We start from the raw sequence: 20,630 nt of genomic DNA, 5'->3' as shown, positions 1-20,630 counted from the left end.
CACCTCCTGCTGTGCGGCCTGGTTCCTAACAGGCTGCTGTGGACCGGTATGGGCCGCGGCCTGGGGGTTGGGGACCCCTGCCCTAGGGCTTAGCCTCTCTGATCTTTGAACTAAGTTCTCCTCCTTGTAATAAGTTCCCATAGCACCTCTGTACTTCCTCTAGTTGGATGCACATGCTTTACTATAGTTAAATAGTGTCTCCCTTTCTGAGTATAAATGCTATGAAGGCACAAGCTTATAGTAGTAGTCAGTATAATTTTTTAAATGAATCAACTAAAGACAACACTTAGCTCTTTACTTGTCATCCTGGTTTAACCTATTTACAATGATTTTCAAAGACCAATACTTATTCCAAAACAAAAACCCTTTATAGATGGGCTTACCTCTGGATTTTTTCTCCTTGTTTCTAGAAAACAGGATTACATATTGCATGCCTTGAGAAAACCTTCTTTTAGCTATCAAAAATAAAATACCTGTTCTCTAGATATTACTATATCTCTATCACCAATGGAAACAGAAGAAAAAAATCCTTACTTGGGATCAACAGTACTCATAAGTTTCAGCAACTGATCTGCTGCAAGAGACTGGAAAAACAAAAAAATAGCAATGAGAACACACAGAACTATAAATGATTACTATTTTAATTTTTTTAGTATGTTGAAATGTCCTAGAACAATCTGGCAAACCCACAGAAACTAACATATCCCAAGCACAACAATGACCAACAGAAATATAATGCCAGCCAAATATATCATACTAAGTTTTCTAGTTGCAACATTAAAAAAGTAAACAGGTGACATTAGTGACTGTAGTACTGGATACCCAGAGCTGCTTTATCAGGTTAATTATGAAGATTATGAATCTGAACAGTCCAGATTTTATAGAATAATCACCTCCTCCTTATTTTAAGACTTTCTAAAGGCAAGTAACATTTTAAGGAAACATATAAAACAAAACTCAAAGTGCTTAGTCAGTATAATAGTCAAAAGAATTCCATGAAGTAAGGACTTCAGAAAAAAGTTTAGCTAACTCGCAAAGAGGGAAAACAAAAATTTCCAAGTGAGTAGATAAGAGAATAAATTATGAACACACATTCCTATCACTTCATGACTTTATTTTGACTTCGTAACATATTAATGTGGTGTGGGCTTCCTGTGAAACTAGTCTACTTTGAACTTTATCAAATGAGAAATTCTTTGATGGGCAAGGGGCCAATAATGCAGTGACCTTTTAAATCTCTCATTAACAAGTTTACATAAGAAAAAATTACTACAATATATAACAGTCAGTTATCTCCTGCTCTTGAAATGCAAACTAACATTTAATGAAGTAAATTTTTAAATTACAAAAATGAGCTCAGAGTTGAAGGGTATTAAGTTATACCTGAGAGTTCAAGTTTGCTCCAGGAAGCCCAAGTGCAGCAAGGGCAGGATCAAGAGTAGGAGCTCCCAAAGCAGCCAATGGAACAGCGCCAATCTGTGAAATTTCAATTTTTATTTATTTAAAATCTTGTTTCTGTTTCTTATACTGTGGGGGTTGGGGGAGTGCGTCAACTTTTATTTCCTCTAAAGGCCAGATAATAACTAGTTTAAGTCTGTAGGCTGTGGGGACTCCGGTGCAACTACTTAACTATGTCATTGTAGATCAAAAACAGTCAGAGACAATACATAAATAAGTGGCCATAATTGTGTTCCAATAAAAATTAACAGATAACGGGGGTCTGGCCCAAGAGCTATAGTTTGCCTATCCCTGCTATAACATGATGGCTTCATTTTTCACTCATCACAGCACATTTATCCCTAAAATCAGTATTTAGAAAAAATGCAAAGATTTTCACACATTCTTGTGCCATTTATGAATACTTACTGCTTCTTAGCTCCAAATCCACTGTTTGTTGTTCTATTGTGTAATACTGAAGGCAGCACCCTTATAAGCATTTCTCCTTTGACAGCTGGCACGATGTTAAGCTTTATTTTTCGGGGGGGGCTGGAAGGACACTGACTGTGGAAGGGATTCTTTCTAGTTCTTTTGTCTCCTTTCTGATTCTTATTGCAGTGCCACATGGGACACTCAGTGGCGTTCACCTCAGTGAGTTTCAGTGCCATCCTCTTAGGCAGCTTCCTAGTAAGTTCCGTGGTACCCCAGAGAACTTTCTACTGTATCTACCTCTTTGAAGGAGGTCTGAATCTTAGCCTTGAGGGGGAAGATGTGCCCGCTCACCTACATGTGTTTCTTTCTTGTGTTTTCTTCCTTAGCTTAGAAGTAGAGGTTGCTTCCTATACTTGCGATTCTGGTACTCATTAGAGTTCCCTTAGTAATCTCCTGTTACTAATTAGTAATTCCTTATACTAAAACTTTTCTCCTTCGAATTACGGTATGGTTCTGTCTCCTGCCTGACCTAATTCTGATTAGTCAGTTTAATGCACACATACCATGCAAAATCTTATAACTTTGGAGGCCGCTGACCTTCTCTACAAGCACTGTGCTGAAATTTCTCCTAGTTTCATTATTTAGTAAAAATAAGTTACCAAACTTCCTGCAATGTAACTGTTTACTGAGTTAAAACACTGTTAATACAGTTGATCCTTGAACAACATGGGGGCTGGGGTGCTGACTCCTCATGCAGTCGAAAATACACCTGTAACTTTACAGTGAGCCCTCCATATCTGCTGGTCCACATACCTGGATCATGCAGTACTATAATATGTATTAGTAGAAAAAAATCCTTATATAAATGGACAAAGCAGTTCAAACTCATGTTGTTCAAGGATCAACTGTACTATTATAAAAATGGTTTAGTTATTACACAATTTTATACATCAAAGGCATCTACAAATTACCCAGATCTTTGAATTCATCTTTATTTTAAGCCACCTACTTTTTAAAGCCCAAGAGCAAGATAACAACACATGAAGGAAAAAAAAAAAAAGTCTGAACTTCACCTTAATTTTCTTTTGTAGTTCAAATGAACATACTATTTTAAACAACATGTGCAATAGAAATCTTATGCCTCCTGACTTATGGGCTATTTTGAGAGCCAGTGACAAAACTGATAAAAGATATTTACAATTCTCAGAATGTTCTTAAAATGCAAACTACCACTTTAATATTTATGATTACAATACTACAACCTTCTACAATGCTCTGACCACGTGGTAACAGTATATGAACCAGAATCACAACAGCACTCAAAAAGCACAAATATATTTCCATTCTTTAAGAATTCAACAGAACTAATACCTGGGTAAGTGGGTTAGGAGTAGGCAGGAGTCCACCACCAGGCAGAAGACCTGCCACTGCGTTAGCTGGTGCCAACAGAGACAAAGCCTTAGTCTCATCAGGAATAACTCCTGCAGAGAAACATCCATGCATTAGAACACACTCTTTTGCAAGACAGAAAACACACAAAAACACCCAGAAAATGTCTCCCTGATACACCACCTGAGTTTGTTGAAAGCATTTATGTTCGCTAAAATATAAAGCTTGATTTCTATGATTATTTATCATTAATTTTATGTCAGAATGAAACTTCAATGTGTGAAAATCTGTATCCTTTTTCTCTACAAATGGTTAAGTTTCTAGAGTAAAAAAAAATAGCACAATACACACTACTTTTTTGTTAACACTGCCAAGATTTCATCACCTGTACTCGATTTTTAAGTCATGAACCAAACGTAAGCAAGCACAGTCGGTTCTCCAGGGGTGTGCTCTCAACTTTCAAAAGCTGTTTTATGAACAACGACTCGTGTCGGCTGCTTCACTATAAAGCACACAGAAAAATCAAGATACACAAGACAAAAAAAGTTTGATTTAGGGGTTAATAATATGGTACAGTTACTATGATTTTCTTTTACACCTACCATACAAATTTTGTAAAAATTAAGAGAAGAAAAGTATGTAAAGGAAATATTCTGTTGGAATCAAGCGTAGGGCTTTTGCTGACTCATGAAAATGAATATGAATGTTTCTGAAGGTCTCTGAATACACACAGGATGTGTGTGTGGGAGTGAGTGAGAGAGAAAGAGAGAATAAGTAAAACAACATGGCACATTCCTTACCTGTACTGTAAAATGCCTTATGTTCCAACATGTGCCATGCTAACCATACCAAAAATGCTGCTACATAGTGTCAGTTGAAAAGCTAACTTAGCCAAACTCCTAAGCCAAAAACAACATGTATGTCTGTTTTTAAAGCCTAATCTGTGTATTCAGATAAAATCTAAGGGCCCTAAGACAAATATTTATGTAGACAATTTAAATTCTATCCAACAGCAAAAGCCCTATACAGATGGATTAATCTGTTAATGTGCCCAAGCCCCCAAAATGAGAGTTCAATAATACAATTAAACTACATATTTGCAAATACCAGTAGTATTTCTGTAATACATATTAAGAAACTGCATCTCATCATAAAACATACAATATGTACAGGGCACTTAAGAGAAACTGGATAAGCTGCAGAAGAAAACTGTTGGGTGGTATTTTCAGCAGGGCCTGGTATATAGTTCAGGCTGAACCAGGGAAAAGAACTGTAAAACACAACAACAAAAAAGAAAAACCACTGTTAAATAAAGGTAATGGTTCCTTCCACCTAAACTGAGAAGTGCCGATAATATAAACAAATGTATACTACACAGCACTGTTATCTTGCTTGTGTCAGAGCTGTCATCAATTTAGATACCAAGAGTTATGGAGGGGGGAGGGGGGGAGAAGATCATTTAGATATAGGGCATTAATGCATCATTATTAACAAACCTACAAAGATTATGGGATAATTTTGCATGCAAAATTATGTCTCAAGAGGATAATATTAAGTATCAACATCTTACTAAAATTAGTGCATTTGCAACATTTCTGGCAAACTAAAATCCTCTTGAATTTATTGTGAGACACCTGATAGAAGATCTGCATCCATTAAAAAAAAAAAGTCATGCATCTGATCCTCTGATTAAAAAAAGACTATTTAAAAATAAAACTACAATTTAAAAATAGCAATGAGGCCCCTCACCAGTTAATTTTCATGCGTCAAGAGTATTTTTTTTTACTGCTGCTTTGATAGAACCATGAAATACTGCATGAATGTGTAGAAACGAAAGAAAAAGAAACAGACAAAAGAAACAAACATTAACCAAGGAACCTAAATAATCCCCAAATCCATTACTATTAAGAGTTCCTTCCAAATCCAGCTATCTCAGTTTTACCAGTTATGACTATTCCTTACCGTAGACTTTGTGTCTATTGTTCTAAAACACTGACCAAGAACCAACACCAAAGCGTTAAGAGCTAAAACCAGGGTGAATGGTGACAAAGGGATTGAGTACATCAGATATTTAGTGGAGATAACATTAATACAGCATACCATACCAAAAATTACAGTAATACACTAATAGATTCTGAAACTAAATATTTCTGTAATTCTATATATGTACTCCCTGAATATTTCACTTTCAAAACAGATCCAGAAAAATTATTATGGTCTAAAAATATTTATGAAAGCCAGTTATATGATATACTGTATTATGTTCAGGGCTTGGGAACTATAATACTTAGCCAATAAGAATTCTTTAAATTAAAAGGCTAACTAATGTTTTGTAAATTACTCACATGATTTGACCCTTGTTCCAAAAGCTATGTTCTACTTTTTACTTATCCTAAATTTGAATTCTGTAAATTTTCTCTTGGTGATAAGTCTTATCCTACAACAGGCACACTGATATAAAAGAAAATGCTCAATCAAAACATACTAACTCATAAGTTTATCAGCATATATATATTTTAAAACCTTAAAATTGGGCTCATACACTTTAATATCACGGACATAGATTTACTATTATTATATAGCATGCCTTAACCCAACTATGAATGCAATTTAATTTCTTTAGAAAACCACAGAGGCAATTTTTCTAAGTTTTAAGGACTAGACATTTCACAACTTTTACAAGGAATGGTGTAAATGTTCACATCAGTATTCAAAGATCTAAGATAGCATCTAAAGTTAACAATATCAAGATTCTGCTTCCACTGACCAGTTCACTAAGGAAAGGGGAAAGCATTTATATCCCGGTCAGCATATATGTTAATAAAATCCAGTAGTTTTAACATATTTCAGTGACTTCTTTGACTCAAATTTATAGTTACCAAAAAGCAAATAAAGTAGCAGTACATTGGGAACAAACTAATATATGTCTCAGAAAATTTTACAAAATGGAATTAATAGAGTGCTGTCTTGTCACAGTGGCTTTTTTAGATCCAAAAACCCTGCTCATTATTTTTCTGCCAAATTACTTTAACAGCCTAAAATGTAAAAAGAGAGAAAAATGTAGTTAACAAATGGTTACACCAGGAAAACACCTGGGGGACTTGAGTGCTTGCTGGCCTTTAGTTAATGTCTAGAATCCCCTGTAGCTGCAGAGGACCCACTGTTTTTCAGTCATCTGGAAGAGTTTTGCATTTGCCTTCTCCACTACAAAAATCACACACACAAATAACAGAGAGAAGAATTTATTATTTAGAGATATTCTAGAAAATATAGCAAGAATGAACAAGAAAATCTGGCATAAAAACAAAACACCCAGTGCCCATCTGGCACCTAAGCTATAGGAAATCTTGAACTTTCATAAAAACCAAAATCATTGCGACCCTTGGTATACTGAAATTCAATGTGGGATACATTTTTTAAAGTTATCAGTGAGAAGAATCACTAAGAGGAATCACTAAGGAATAAAACCAACCTGGTCACATTTATTCAAAACAGAAACAACATCATGCATTTATTTGAAGGTTTCTGTGTAAATGTACATGGCGTGAACTGTTCACCTTCAGGACTTTTTCATAAAACAACATTAAATTAACTAAGCAGATATTAGGGATATGGTTTTAATGAACTTAAAAATGCTTTAAAATAATGCAAAAGGTTAAATATCTTATAAAAACAGACCTGATTTCAAATTTTTAAGTTAAAAAGAAAGCCTTCAAGTAAAAATATGGACCACAGTATAACAAGGGTTTCAAAATGTTAATAGCTTAGATTTTTAACATGCTACTAATGCTCACTCTAAAACTACACTGAGGTAGATGGTCATCATAGGATGCCCACATAGGTAGTTAAACAAAGCACAAACCTTCTGCATATGGTACGACTATCAAAGCTCTGTCAACGAATACAGTGTTTGTCAGATGCTGTGCCACAACTGCTGAGTCCGGATCATGGAACTTAACAAAGCAGACTCGGGATGAGACTGGCAAAGGCGAATCACTAAAAAATAAACAGATAACATAAAAGAAGAGAAAAATATCAGCTAAAACAGAAATGAATGATTCACAAACGACGCTTGCATTCCAAAAGTAAAAGAGGCAGATAAAAATACATAACTGCACACATATTAGTTAACCAGTTCAAAAATACGTGACATTTCCAATAGAGTACTACCCACAGAACTGACTGTAGCAAACTGCACCTAGACAAAAACAATCACTGTTTAAACTTACAATGCATCAAGTTACAAACAGTTTGAAACTATAAAGTCTCAGAGTCTGAACAGGTCACAAAAATGTCAACATTTATTTCATAATAACAATACCAGCCATTTAAAAATACAGGTAACAAGTAATTAGTTTTGGCTTAGAGAACTTTTCATTACGGCTAACTTTTCAGAGTTAAAAACAAAACCTTTCCATTTTAGGGACATACGAATATTGTGGTTAAGTACATCTATTTGACAATGAGTTTTCTTGATCTGCCACTAAATGCCCTGTCCTATTAAACCTACAGCATATTAAAACTCCCAGGCATTATAAATAGTTAAGGCTCTCCCAGTAGAGCACTTTCACAGAGAAAAAGAAAATTAAGCACACATGGGAATAATACTACACCCCGCCCCCCCAATTAGGCAAAATTTCAGTAAGCAAAGAGTCACTCCCCTTGGCAATTGCGTTCTTATATAAAACAAAAACAAGTTGCTAAGGTGCAAGCAATGGTAGGTCTAAGTAAGATAAGATTAGAAAAAGCAGAGTTTTTGCTGTTTTTTAAAAATGTAAGATGGTTAAATTTCAGCCAGCCACTAAACTCTCTGTGAAAGGGAAAGATTAAATAAACAAAGGCAGGGGTTGCCTTAACACCAAACCAAAAGCTATTTGAAAATCAATACCCTAAGGCAGTAGTAATCACGTCATCCCTGGTTTATACTAGAATCATGGCGGGAGTGGGGGGGGGGTACGAAACTACAATTACATCAAGATCTCTGATGAATGAAGTACTGAGTGCTGCCTTCTTTAATTCTCCCTGACAATTTTAATATGCACCCACGGTAAAGATAGGTTCAAAGCAAAGCTGTCAATGTATATATCATAGATATCGAAATGGACTTAAACCATCTTGTTACAGAAGTTTACCGCAAAATGTCTTTGAAAGGATACATTTTTTTTTTAGTGTAAAGCATCACTGGTCTAAATTAACAATGTTGCACCCAGTATATTGAAAAGAATGCTGTTGCGTTAGTTTTAGTACTAAAGCTATAACAGCTCTTCGTATTTCTTTCCTGACTTTCACATTCTTACCACTAAATTAAAAAGCTCTTTAAACGCTATCATTTTATGTTCTTAACATTTAACACAATGCCTTGGCAGGTAGTGAGCACTTAGACTTCTTAAAAAGTGACCTCTACCATTTCTTTGATACCATCTATTGTCATTTAACTAAAAGAAAAAGATAATGACTATCAAATATTAGGTTTTTAAAGAATATAAACATAACACTTCTTTTAAAAAAATTAGGGGGCTTCCCTGGTGGTGCAGTGGTTAAGAATCCGCCTGCCAATGCAGGGGACACGGGTTCAAGCCCTGATCTGGGGAAGATTCCACATGCCACGGAGCAACTAAGCCCGGGCACCACAACTGCTGAGCCTGTGCTCTAGAGCCCGCGAGCCACAACTACTGAAGCTTGGGCGCCTAGAGCCCATGTTCCGCAAAAAGAGAAGCCACCGCAATGAGAAGCCTGCGCACCGCAATGAAGAGTAGCCCCCGCTCCCCTCAACTAGAGAAAGGCCGTGCGCCGCAACAGAGACCCAACACAGCCAAAAAATAAATAAATTTAAAAAAAAATTAGGAAAGTATGCCTACATTCTCCCAATGTATTTCCATTTACTTGGCAATCTTAAATAATTCACATTTTTTTCTACCCACTCATGTCTGTGCAACATTAGTTGGCTATATCAAACCTTTAAGTGGTGGTGAAGTAAAGATAAAATACAAACAATTTAAATATCACGGAAAAGACAGTCACAGTAAGACAACTCAGAAGAACATAATTCATTTCTCTCCACTTTAAATAGTCTTGTTTAAAACCATTGCTATTTGGTCCCACAAGTATACTGTCATACTTTCTCAGTTAAAATTAATAAGAGATGTTAAGATAAAGAATTGATACCGGAAATTAATTTTCATACCCTAGAATGTTGTGCAAGTATCACTGCTACAAATAAGATTGTCTTTGCTCCTTATCTTTAAGAATTAATACAGAAGAGGCAGTGCAGCTGAAAAGAACTGAGGAGCAAGACTGGTGGTGGTATTGTCTCTACTTTCTTAAGAGTGACCTCTAAGGGTTGTTTCAGAATCTTCTGGGATGCACATATAAAATTCAGATTACTCTTTTCCATCTCAAGCCCGCTGAATCTGAGAATCCCTTTTTTTAACGGGAAGGCTCTGATTCTTAACAAGATCCGTAGCTTATACTCGTGCCTGCTAAAGTAGAACTGCTGGTTTGGGTCAGAAGTTCTTTCAACCCTCAACTTAATACTGAGCTAACCATTTCTTTTTTTTTTTTTTTTTTGGTACGCGGGCCTCTCACTGTTGTGGCCTCTCCCGTTGCGGAGCACAGGCTCCGGACGCGCAGGCTCAGCGGCCATGGCTCACGGGCCCAGCCGCTCCGCGGCATGTGGGATCTTCCCGGACCGGGGCACGAACCCGTATCCCCTGCATCGGCAGGCGGACTCTCAACCACTGCGCCACCAGGGAAGCCCTGAGCTAACCATTTCTGAGCAGAGAATTTTGAGCTTATCAACAAAGCATCTCCTAAACCCTGCAAAACAGCAAGCGTGTGGCAAAGTTAACAACTCTGTTGACCTCATATGCCCTTTCCATCATATGCTCTTATTCAGTTCTAAAGAAATACAGTAAATTGTTGCATTTATTTAAAAAATTTTAAAAGGTTAACTATGTTCTTTCCCTTACCTAACTATACTTACTTATATGATCATTAAAGTATCTCTTTTTGGTCGCTGAAAAGTTAGTAATGAATTTATCTGCGGTGTTATAAGTAGCCTTCAGTTACTGCGTAACTGGCATATGCGTCTCAAGGATCATTACCTGATAAGGACTCCTGTTACATTCTCCACTCTGAAATCCCACTAAAATCAAACATTTGAAGAATACCTACCAGGCGTAAAAGAATGATTCCACTCACAAGTTGTTTGGTTAAATCAAGGAAATCCTTATCAAGTGGCAAAAAAGAATCAGAACATTGGGGTTCGAATAATAGTTCTGACACTAGTAGAGGGGCTTGTGTATACAGAACCTATGTGAATTTCAGTCCACTCATTTGTAAAACAGGGTAAAATACCTTCTTCTTCTGGATATGAAAGGACTGAGCAAGATAAAATAGGAAAGCATTTAGCATACAAGAGACAAACCATGTTGAATTTTCAATATGCATTTTAAGAAAAACCAGAATCAAAGTAACATTTTCTTTTAAAAAGGAAGAATGAGGGAACACTGACAGATGCTTTCAGATAGCTGTAGGTAGGGCTATCATACTGAAAAGAGGGATAGAATACTATTTCCTGTGAAGAGAGATTGTATTATCACTGCGTGAAACTATAAGCCAGCAATTTCTGGCTTAAAAGAACCAAGAAATAGATGGTTCAATAATGAAACAAAGGGAGACACCTTGAGGAGGTTGTCAGTGAAATGTCTGGCATAATCCCAGATCCTAGGAATTTTCCCCCTAAACAGGCACTTAGAACTGAAATTAGTTTCAGCAGGTATGGGTTGGGGCTCAGTCATGTAAGTTCTTTAAAAATGCCGCTAGGGTGATGTTGATGACCCCAAGGGACCTCATTCTAGAAGAGGGAGGAAGTCAAGCTTGTAAGCTGGTGAATGGTGCTACACACAAAAAGCAGTTAAACTGAATAGAGAAGGCAGGGAGAAGGGGTGTTGTATTTTTATATAGTGTGATTAGGTGACATTTGAGCAACAAAAGAAAGCAAGCCCGTCACGGGCATATCTAGGATAAGAGTTCCAGGTGGATAAGAATACCTTTTAGGAGAAATACACACATACCCATTAAAAGAAAAAAAAAAAATCAAACACCAAACGTGTTTACAATCAATAGAATTTTAAGTGATCCGAGTCATTCAATCTTATTCTACGTATAAGAGTAAATTTTTGGAGTATTTTTGGAATGATGAACCCCTTTTAGACTGCTAGGGATTCCATAGCACATTATCCCCAGCAAACTACTGTTGAAAACCGTAGCGAGCTTAAAGAAATTGTCAATAAAGTAATTCCAAACTGTGCAGGTCAGATTAGCTGAGGCTTAAATTAGTTAAAAAAACAACAAAAACAACAATGTTAAAATGAACAAAAGTAAGCATCTACATTCACACTATTCAAACCGGAAAGGCCACTAGCAATGTAACATTCACTGTATTGTTACCTTATGCATTTTCAGAAGAGAAAATGATCTGTATGTGGGAGTATATATGAAGGAGTCAAAGAGAAAAAATGTGTCAATATTTATCTATTCCTCCCAATATAGGGGAAAGAATCCTCTTAATGCATAGCACCCCCAGATCATGTTACCTGGTACACAAAACTCTCCTGGTTATGATGGAACCACTCCTTTGACTACAAATCAAAAGCCAGACTCTGTTCCATCGTGACTTCCTCTAAGATATGGACCATGCGTTAGGTAAAAGATCCAGTAAACTTCCCACACTTCTTTCTCATCTTTTTATAAAAGTATCATAAAAAGAACACCTTCAAAATAAGAGCATTTTACAGTCAGCACCTATAAAAAAGTTCTTAATGACTTGCTGGACCAGAAATAATTTTTTCATAAATAAATCCAGTATCTCACATATTTTGAGAAACAACATGATTACAATCAAGTCATCAATAACAATCAGATATGTCACTTTTATTTTCTGCCATTTACTGTTTATTAATTTCACTAACAATTTAATAAAGGGTATGTTGTGAGAAAATAAGAGCAAAACATCTATAAGTTCCTATTATGAAAGTTATTTGTCCTTCACTGTCAAAGCAAATTTCTGTTCAAAATAACTGTAACAAAAACTTGTTTGTTCCTAGACTTCTACACTTCATGTAAATTACTCTGAAATCTCCCTCCACATGTATATTCCCTCAAAATTAAAGACAACACAACACCTGCAAACAATAATAATCATCTGAAAATACTTCAAGTAGAAAGTGATGAAATACAGTAATAGTTAAATACCGCAGTATGATCAACTTCCATTAATTATTTCAGAGAAGTGTACAGAGATTAACGATTTATTACATCCACAACCGTGGATTCCTTGAAGATTCCAATTTCCTGTTTAGAACTTAAGTGACATCATAAAAACTCTTATGGTACAGCGGGTACTGAGTACCCACTGACAGTAAAATCTGAATTTTCACTCTTCCCAAAGAGCACTGGACTGTTTTATTATTTCAAATTTTTGCTCTAATATTTATCACATTTTGTCATAGCTTATTTTTTTTCTTTACAATTACTGCACTCATTCAATACTTTTGTGATACAAATAAGAAATGAGACAGTAGGATAAAAACAAAAACCATATACCCCAAATTAAAAAGTCTAACATTCTACAGAATTCCTTCTGAAGAACAATTCTGAAATATAAATATGTACATTATTTAAACAAAGGAAAACCCAAGGTTTCAGCTATAACTCATTCTCTCATTTTAAAAACTACTTAGGCTCACTGAATTAACTGTCTGTCCAAACGAGTATTAACTCTGAATTATGTTCACTGGGCCAGAATCACTGAACAACAATATTTAGCATTAAGTGAACAACAGCCTATAAAGTTCAATATCAAATTAACATAGAAATGAATATTTTTGTTACTTTCCAAAGAATTCAAACATTTGTTTTTTATAAAGAGATTAACCTATATACAAAATACATCAAGTGGGCAGTTCGCCTTGATTTAAGTGCCCAAAGAACGACCACGCTGGCACAATTTAAGGAAAAAGAAAAGAAAAGAAAAAAAAAAAATCCAAGATTAGAAGCGTCTCCTAATCCCCCAAACCCTGGCCCTGCTTCTCTGCATTATTATTAGGCCTAATGCACAGATTGCTTGCGTAAGTAAGTAAACGCAATAGCCAACCTCAACTAAAGCAGCCTAGCCCAGGGAAACATGAACAAGGGCCTGCAGGAAATGCTGTGCGTTAGGCCCAGGCTGAGGAGTTAGCAAAAACCGTGATGGTGGACGATACTCACTCAGGCGGGAAGAGGCGCAGTTCGTCGATCTTCCCTAGGAAACCGAAGAGGGTCCGCATCTGCTCAGAGCTAGCGCTCGGGGAGACATTAGTCACCTGGATTACCTCGGTGCCGCCGCCTCCGCCGCCGCCGCCGCCCCCCGGCCCGCCGCTGGGGCCGGGGCCCGCAGTGCTGGGGACGATGGTAGTGTTGCTCATGGCGCTGCTCGCGTACTCGCTCCTGCTTTAACACATCAAACACACAACAAACAGTGAGAGGGAGGGGAATAGGAACCGGTTCGCCGGAGAGGGGACAGGACGGTCCGAAGCTGCAGCCGCTGCTGCCGTCGCCGCCGTTTCTCCGCCCCGCCGGTCGCCGCGGGGAACGAAGAGGCCGCGCGAGCTCGACACCACGAGAAAACAAACGACCGCCCCCACCTCGCTCCAACCACCTTACTCGCGGCCCGAGCTCCCCACAATGCCTTGCGGCGCAAGGGCGCGTCACTATCGGCTCCGCCCCGTGCCGGCCCAGCAAGCCTCACTCACAGCCGGAGAAACGCGAGAGGGACCCCGGTCTCGTGAAAGGAGTCATCTCCATCCCTCTGTGCTCCCTTTTTTTTTTTAAAGACAAGAAAAGTGGAAGGCGTTAACTTTTTTTTTTTTTAAAGCAAGCCTCCACTCCCCGGCAAAAAACTGCATGCACACTTTAGCAACTATTCTTATTAAAAATGCCCACGATATTTCTTTCTTTGTACAGAGTATCTTCTACAGATCTGTCCAGTTACTAATGAAATTTATACCCTAGCTATCAAGACTTTCCTCCCTACCACTATAAAATTTTCTAAATCTTTACACACATCTTTGTAACACTGAATTTGTGACGAATTTGCTTTCCCACTAAAATCTTCAGAAACATATTTTAATGTTACACTCACTAGTGCTTTATAAGCTAATTTCACAAATTCACTCTTTTACACTTGATCTTAGCCAAAAGGCCGAGAAGCGATACAAATTCACTTTTTAAAAGAACATTTTACAGTACCTAAATATGTACAAGTATGTGATCTAAAATTTCTACAGAAAAACCTGCTTTACATGCATATTCTTGCTTAAAATAATTTTGAAGCTTTTGATCATAAAAAGATCCTTGCCTAATTTTTCAACCTCATGTGAATTATTCTCCCACTTTCATCCAGTGTTATCCAATGACTTGCAGTTCCCAAACCTGAAAAAATCTTTTATTTCACAGTGCCTTTACACAAATTATTAATGACCTCCCTCATTTTACCTAACTGCTGTCCCCCATAGGGCCTTCCTTGCCTCACTGACACAACTTCTGCAAGCAGAGTTAGGGTTTCCTTCTCACCACTCAACAACAGAGGTACATATATTTGTTATACTGACATGTACCCCACAAAACTCTGAGTTTTCTGGGTCAGTTTAGGACCTAGCACAATGTCTGTCACATAGTCAATGCCCAATAAATGTGTTGAACACATGCACAAATATGCCTTAATGACTCATTTATTCTAAGACAATTGTTAAAAAATTTACTTGATCCTAAATATTTCTGGAGGCCAAAATCTGAGGACTTATACAATGTTTTCTTTAGTAAATACTTCTATGGAATAATGCAACTGAAAGTGTAATTTGTTAGAGATTAGAAACTAAAGTTACTGAGATATGGATGTAGAGCCAATTGGCTAGGTTTTCTTACTATTACGTCATTTCTGCTTGTTCTTATACAAAGGGATGGGTAGGTTGAATATACGCCTAGAAAAATTACAATTAACTGCATGTCATTCATAAATGTGTACCTGTGAATATAAAAGATGCCAGATAATTAATTTTCTTATTTTGAATCAGACATATGTAACTGTCAAATACAGATTCTTAACAGTTTGATAAAGTTAATTAGTATATCAGTACCCACAAAATGGAGGCCGCCACAGTAGCCCAGCCCAAGTAACAAATCTAAACCTAAGTCAGCCGGCACTCACAGGAAACACCTGTCAAGGAAACCTAACATAGCAAATCGCAATCTTCCAACTCAGTTTTAGCTATATTACCTTGCCCTAGAAAATAGGACCTGCTAGCCTTATGAAGAAATTCTCCACCTCTTGGCCAATGCTTCTTCTAATTCTTTATAAAACTCCCTCTCGCCCAAAATCCCTTGTGAAGAGTGCTCCACGCTTGCCAGGCACTGTACTCTCCCAATCCATGGATTGTTTTCCTTTGAATAAATGGCATCAAACACCTTACTAAATTGTTTCAGTTTTGTCACTTGATACATTTAACTCTTATAAGAAGTGGCTATGATGTTCTATGACAAAAGGGCAAATAATACAGGGGCAGGGTTCATGCCTGTCTTGTTTTTTTAAATGTTAACATCTTTTTATTCTCTGTGGTGGATACACAGAAATCTTTTCTATTATTCCACACTTTTCTGTATGCTTGACATATTACATAATTAAAATTACAAATTGAAGCCAAAGAAAAACATAGTTCTGTGATAAGATAAATCTTTTAAGTCCTTAGAAACCAGGTTACACATAAAAACTAACTGAACACACAAATAGATGGTGCTTGCATATGGAGAAACAGTGGCAAAAAAAAAAATCGTTCTAATAAGGAGGATTTCTGAATATTTTATTTTCAAATCATCTAGCAGCTAAAAAAAAAAAAATGCTGGACTTACAGCCAGAAGACTGGCTTAAAATAAAATACTACCTTGTTATTAATTAAGTGTGATTTGAGGAAATTTCACTTCAAAGAACCTACTTCAGTCAGAAGCTGAGTGAGGAGCTGAATCATAATTTTGAAGATCCTTTTAGGTCTAATAAATAGATTAAATAACTAAGTAACTACCTTGTGTTATTACTGTCTGTTTCCCATAGAAATGAAATAGCTAAAGGCAAATAACTAATATACGAAAGCAAATAAATATATCCAATCTATACTAGTATTAAATCACTTTAGTTTTATTTAGCTTCCCAGTTGAACAAGACTATAAAAAGTACAGAATCTGGACACAAGTATCATGCCTGTCTTATTTACTTTAACCCCAGTATGATGAAAATGTTAAAAAAAAAAAAAAGCCTCACAAGTTCCTTCAAATATTATTATGCCCCTGCTATGTTTCAGGATTTTCCTAGCCCCTAGAAATACAGCAGAGAAAAAAGACAGGCAATGTTCCTGATCTCATGAAATGCCAGGTTCGGTATGGCAAACTCTCAATACAAAAACAAAGACGTAGGGCTTCCCTGGTGGCGCAGGGGTTGAGAGTCCGCCTGCCGATGCAGGGGATACGGGTTCGTACCCCGGTCCGGGAAGATCCCACATGCTGCGGAGCGGCTAGGCCCGTGAGCCATGGCCGCTGAGCCTGAGCGTCCGGAGCCTGTGCTCCGCAGTGGGAGAGGCCACAACAGTGAGAGGACCGCGTACCGCAAAACTAAAAACCCCCCAAAAAACAAAAAAAAAAACCAAAGACGTAAGGGAGTAATGTGCTGTGATGAAAATAAACCAGGATAGGAGATGGGGAGAAGGTGTTATCTGAGCTGAAACTTTATTAAAAGGAGGAAGCAAAGCAATCCAAGCGGAGGAAATAGACAACTAGAAAGGTACTCAGGATGAGAACAAGTTTGAAGCTTTCAAGGAAAGTAGGAAGACCATTTTCTTTGTTGATTAAATGCTTTACAGTTTATATTTCAGAGAGAGACTTATAAGAAAATCCTGTCAGTATCATGTGGAAAGTGAAGTGAAAGAAGCATGCATAGGGAAGAGCCACTGCTCATTTTTGGGAGTGGGTTTGGGAAGGCTTCCAGTTATATTTGAATGAAAATTATTACCAATCTTACTAATGGTTGATGCTATTTCCAAAGCAAAAAGTAACCTGTCATTTTGGCCTCTTTAGTCATATTATGGCCTATTAGTCATGTTTGGCCTATACATGCATATTATAGTGCATAATTTCTGATAGGCTTTTTTTTTTTTTTTCTTTTTTTCAGTACACGGGCCTCTCACTGCTGTGGCCTCTCCCATTGCGGAGCACAGGCTCCGGACGCCCAGGCCCAGCGGCCATGGCCCACGGGCCCAGCCGCTCCACGGCATGTGGGCTCCTCCCGGACCAGGGCACGAACCCGCATCCCCTGCATCGGCAGGCGGACTCCCAACCGCTGCGCCACCAGGGAAGCCCTCTGATAGGCTTTTGAAACATGAAAAATAAGACTCCCGATAGTAGTGCGCTATTGCTCACAGGTGGGGAACTGCTACTACCACCACACTGCTAAGAAAAAGTTAGAGGTGCTTGATATTGGAAAGAAAGTCTCTCAAAGAATATTAGAAAATAATACTTGATGCAAATCCTCAAAACAGTACCAATCCTATCAGTCATAATGAACAAGCTTTAGTTCTTTCCAGTATCAAGGTTCTAAAAGATCTCATGTATAAAAGAATGAAACTACACCCCTATCTTATACCACTCACAAAAATCTGAAATGGACTAAAGATTTAAATGTAACACCTGAAACAATAAAACTCCTAGAAGAAAACATAGGAAAAAAGTTCCCTGATGTAGGACTTGGTAATGATATTTTGAACGTAGAAAGCATTAAGCAACAAAATTAAAAATAAACAAGTGGGACTACATCAAACTAAAAAGCTTCTGTACAGCAAAGAAAACCATCAATAAAATGAAAAGACAACCTATGGAATAGGAGACAATATGTACAAACCATATATCTGATAAGGGGTTAATATCTAAAATATACAGGGAACTCCAAAACACCTCACATCTGTTAGAATGACTAGCATCAAAAAGGCAAGAGATAACAAGAGTTGAGGAGGGATGTGGAGAAAAAGGAAACCTTGTGTACTACTGGTAGGAATGTAAATTGGTGCAGCCACTATGGAAACAGAAACACCATGTTGAGATGTCTGTATCCCCATGTTCATAGCAGCATTATACACAATAGCCAAGACATGGAAAGTGTCCATCGATGGATGAATAGATAAAGAAGTTATATCTAAAAAACAAAGAAACAAACAAAACCAAACTCACAGAAAAAGAGATCAGATATGTGGTTATCAGAGGTGGGGGTGAGGGGAGGGAGAATGAGAAGAAGGTGGTCAAGTGGTACAGACTTCCAGTTATAAGATAAATAAGTACTTGCGATATAATGTATGACATAAGTATACTTAACAATGCTGTATGATATATATGAAAGTTGCTGAGAGAATAAATTCTAAGCAGTCTCATCACCAGGAAAAAGTTTTTTTTAATTTTTCTTTTATTTTCTATCTATATGTGACGATGGATATTAACTAACTTTGTTGTAATCATTTCAAGATAAAGGTAAGTAAAATTGTGATTCTGTACACTTAAAACTTATACAGTGCTGTATGTCAATTATATCTCAATAAAACTGGGAAAAAGAACAATTGCAATAAATACATTTCTAAGGGAAAGAAAAAGACCTCATGTATTTAAATGGAAATTCTTTAATTAAAAGATAGAATAGCCATAGGTATGTACAATAACTCTACCCACTGGACACCATGTTCCCAGTTGGGTAAGTCAACTTACCTGTTACTGTTAGCCACCTTTGTTCACACTACTGAAAAAGATTGTAGAGTCCTCTAAATCAGGGGTCCCCAATCCCCAGGCCACACCACTACGGGTTCATGGCCTCTTTGGAACCGGGTCGCACAGCAGGAGGCAGGCAAGGGAGCAAAGCTTCATCTGTATTTACAGCCGCTCCCCGTTGTTCGCATCACCACCTGAGCCCCGCCTCCTGTCAGATCAGCAACGGCATTAGATTCTCATAGGAGTGCAAACCCTACTGTGAACTGCGCATGAGAAGGATCTAGGTTGCGCACTCCTTATGAGAATCTAATGCCTGATGATCTGAGGTGGAGCTGACGCAGTGATGCTAGCGCTGGGGAGTGGCTGCAAATACAGATTATCATTAGCAGAGAGGTTTGACTGCACAGAGACCATAATAAGTCAATTGCTTGCATACTCATATCAAAACCCTGGGCTTCCCTGGTGGCGCAGTGGTTGAGAGTCCACCTGCCGATGCAGGGGACACGGGTTTGTGCCCCGGTCCAGGAAGATCCCACGTGCCGCAGAGCGGCTGGGCCCGTGAGCCATGGCCGCTGAGCCTGCGTGTCCGAAGCCTGTGCTCCGCAACGGGAGAGGCCACGACGGTGAGAGGCCCGCGTACCGCAAAAAAAAAAAAACCCTATCAGTGAGTGGCAAGTGAGAATTAAGCTGCATCTTACAGAGTAGACTGGACATAAGCAACAAACGTCAGGTGTCACTTTCTCCCATCACCCCCAGAGAGGACCACCTAGTTGCAGGAAAACAAGCTCAGGGGTCCCACTGATTCTGCATTATGGTGAGTTGTATAATTATTTCCTTATGTATTACAATGTAATAATAATAAAGTGCACAATAAATGTAATGTGCTTGAATCATCCTGAAACCACCTCCCCCAGCCCCCCACCCCCGGTCTGTGGAAAACCTGTCTTCCATGAAACCGGTCCCTGATGCCAAAAAGGTTGGGGACCGCTGCCGTAAATTGACACAATTTTGCAAATCTGCACAAGCAACAGGTCTTTTACCAAATTAGTTGTTAAGCAGCTCTTTCCCTCTACTGAATATACTTTTTGAGGACAGGGAAGGCAAAGTATTCATCTCTGTGTTTCTGATATCCAACAATATTTTACTGGAACAAAGTAAGCACTTGACAAAAACTTACTGGTATCATCTGTGTGCTAGAAGCTTTAAAAATGCCTTACACAATCTACTCAACAAAGGCTTGGTGAATGAAGGCAGGAATGCATTTGCTAGATTTACAAGGAAGTTTGGTTGAGAAACTCTCAAAGTATTTGGCTATACATTTTCCCCCCATAGCTATAGAAAGCAGTAAGAAAAACATGGGAAATAAATCGCTGCTTACAAACCATAACTTAAAAAAAAACCAAACTTACCTGCAGATCTGTTTTGTCTTTCTACTTCTGCAAATTAGATAACTGTATTTCTCTATTTCTAATTCTATTGATTAGATGATTCTATAATGATTAGTATCTACTTTAAAATCATAATCGTAAATCCCACACTCC

The 20,630-nt window shown here is 37.8% G+C and overlaps 1 protein-coding gene across 8 annotated transcripts in view; it reads right to left on the bottom strand.

Moving 5' to 3' along the window:
• The window catches only part of SRSF11 (serine and arginine rich splicing factor 11), a 55,645-nt gene that overhangs the window by 28,120 nt on the left and 6,895 nt on the right, over window positions 1–20,630 (bottom strand). For 2 of the 8 annotated variants that reach the window (XM_082616415.1, XM_082616422.1), the window contains exons 2-6: window positions 13,528–13,749; window positions 7,121–7,254; window positions 3,241–3,350; window positions 1,384–1,476; window positions 535–584 (exon numbers count right to left, since the gene is read on the bottom strand). In XM_082616415.1, coding sequence (XP_082472541.1) covers window positions 535–584; window positions 1,384–1,476; window positions 3,241–3,350; window positions 7,121–7,254; window positions 13,528–13,724 — 584 coding nt within the window. In that variant the 5' untranslated portion in view covers window positions 13,725–13,749. Of the gene's footprint in view, window positions 1–534; window positions 585–1,383; window positions 1,477–3,240; window positions 3,351–7,120; window positions 7,255–13,527; window positions 13,953–20,630 lie in introns of those variants that run through there. The other 6 variants (XM_082616417.1, XM_082616420.1, XM_082616421.1 and 3 more) reach the window with 5 other exon arrangements.

The sequence above is a fragment of the Mesoplodon mirus genome (assembly GCF_964341445.2).
Source record: "Mesoplodon mirus genome assembly, chromosome: 3".
In the NCBI taxonomy this organism is placed as follows: Eukaryota; Metazoa; Chordata; class Mammalia; order Artiodactyla; family Ziphiidae; genus Mesoplodon; species Mesoplodon mirus.
This window is presented reverse-complemented; position numbering and strand designations above follow the sequence as displayed.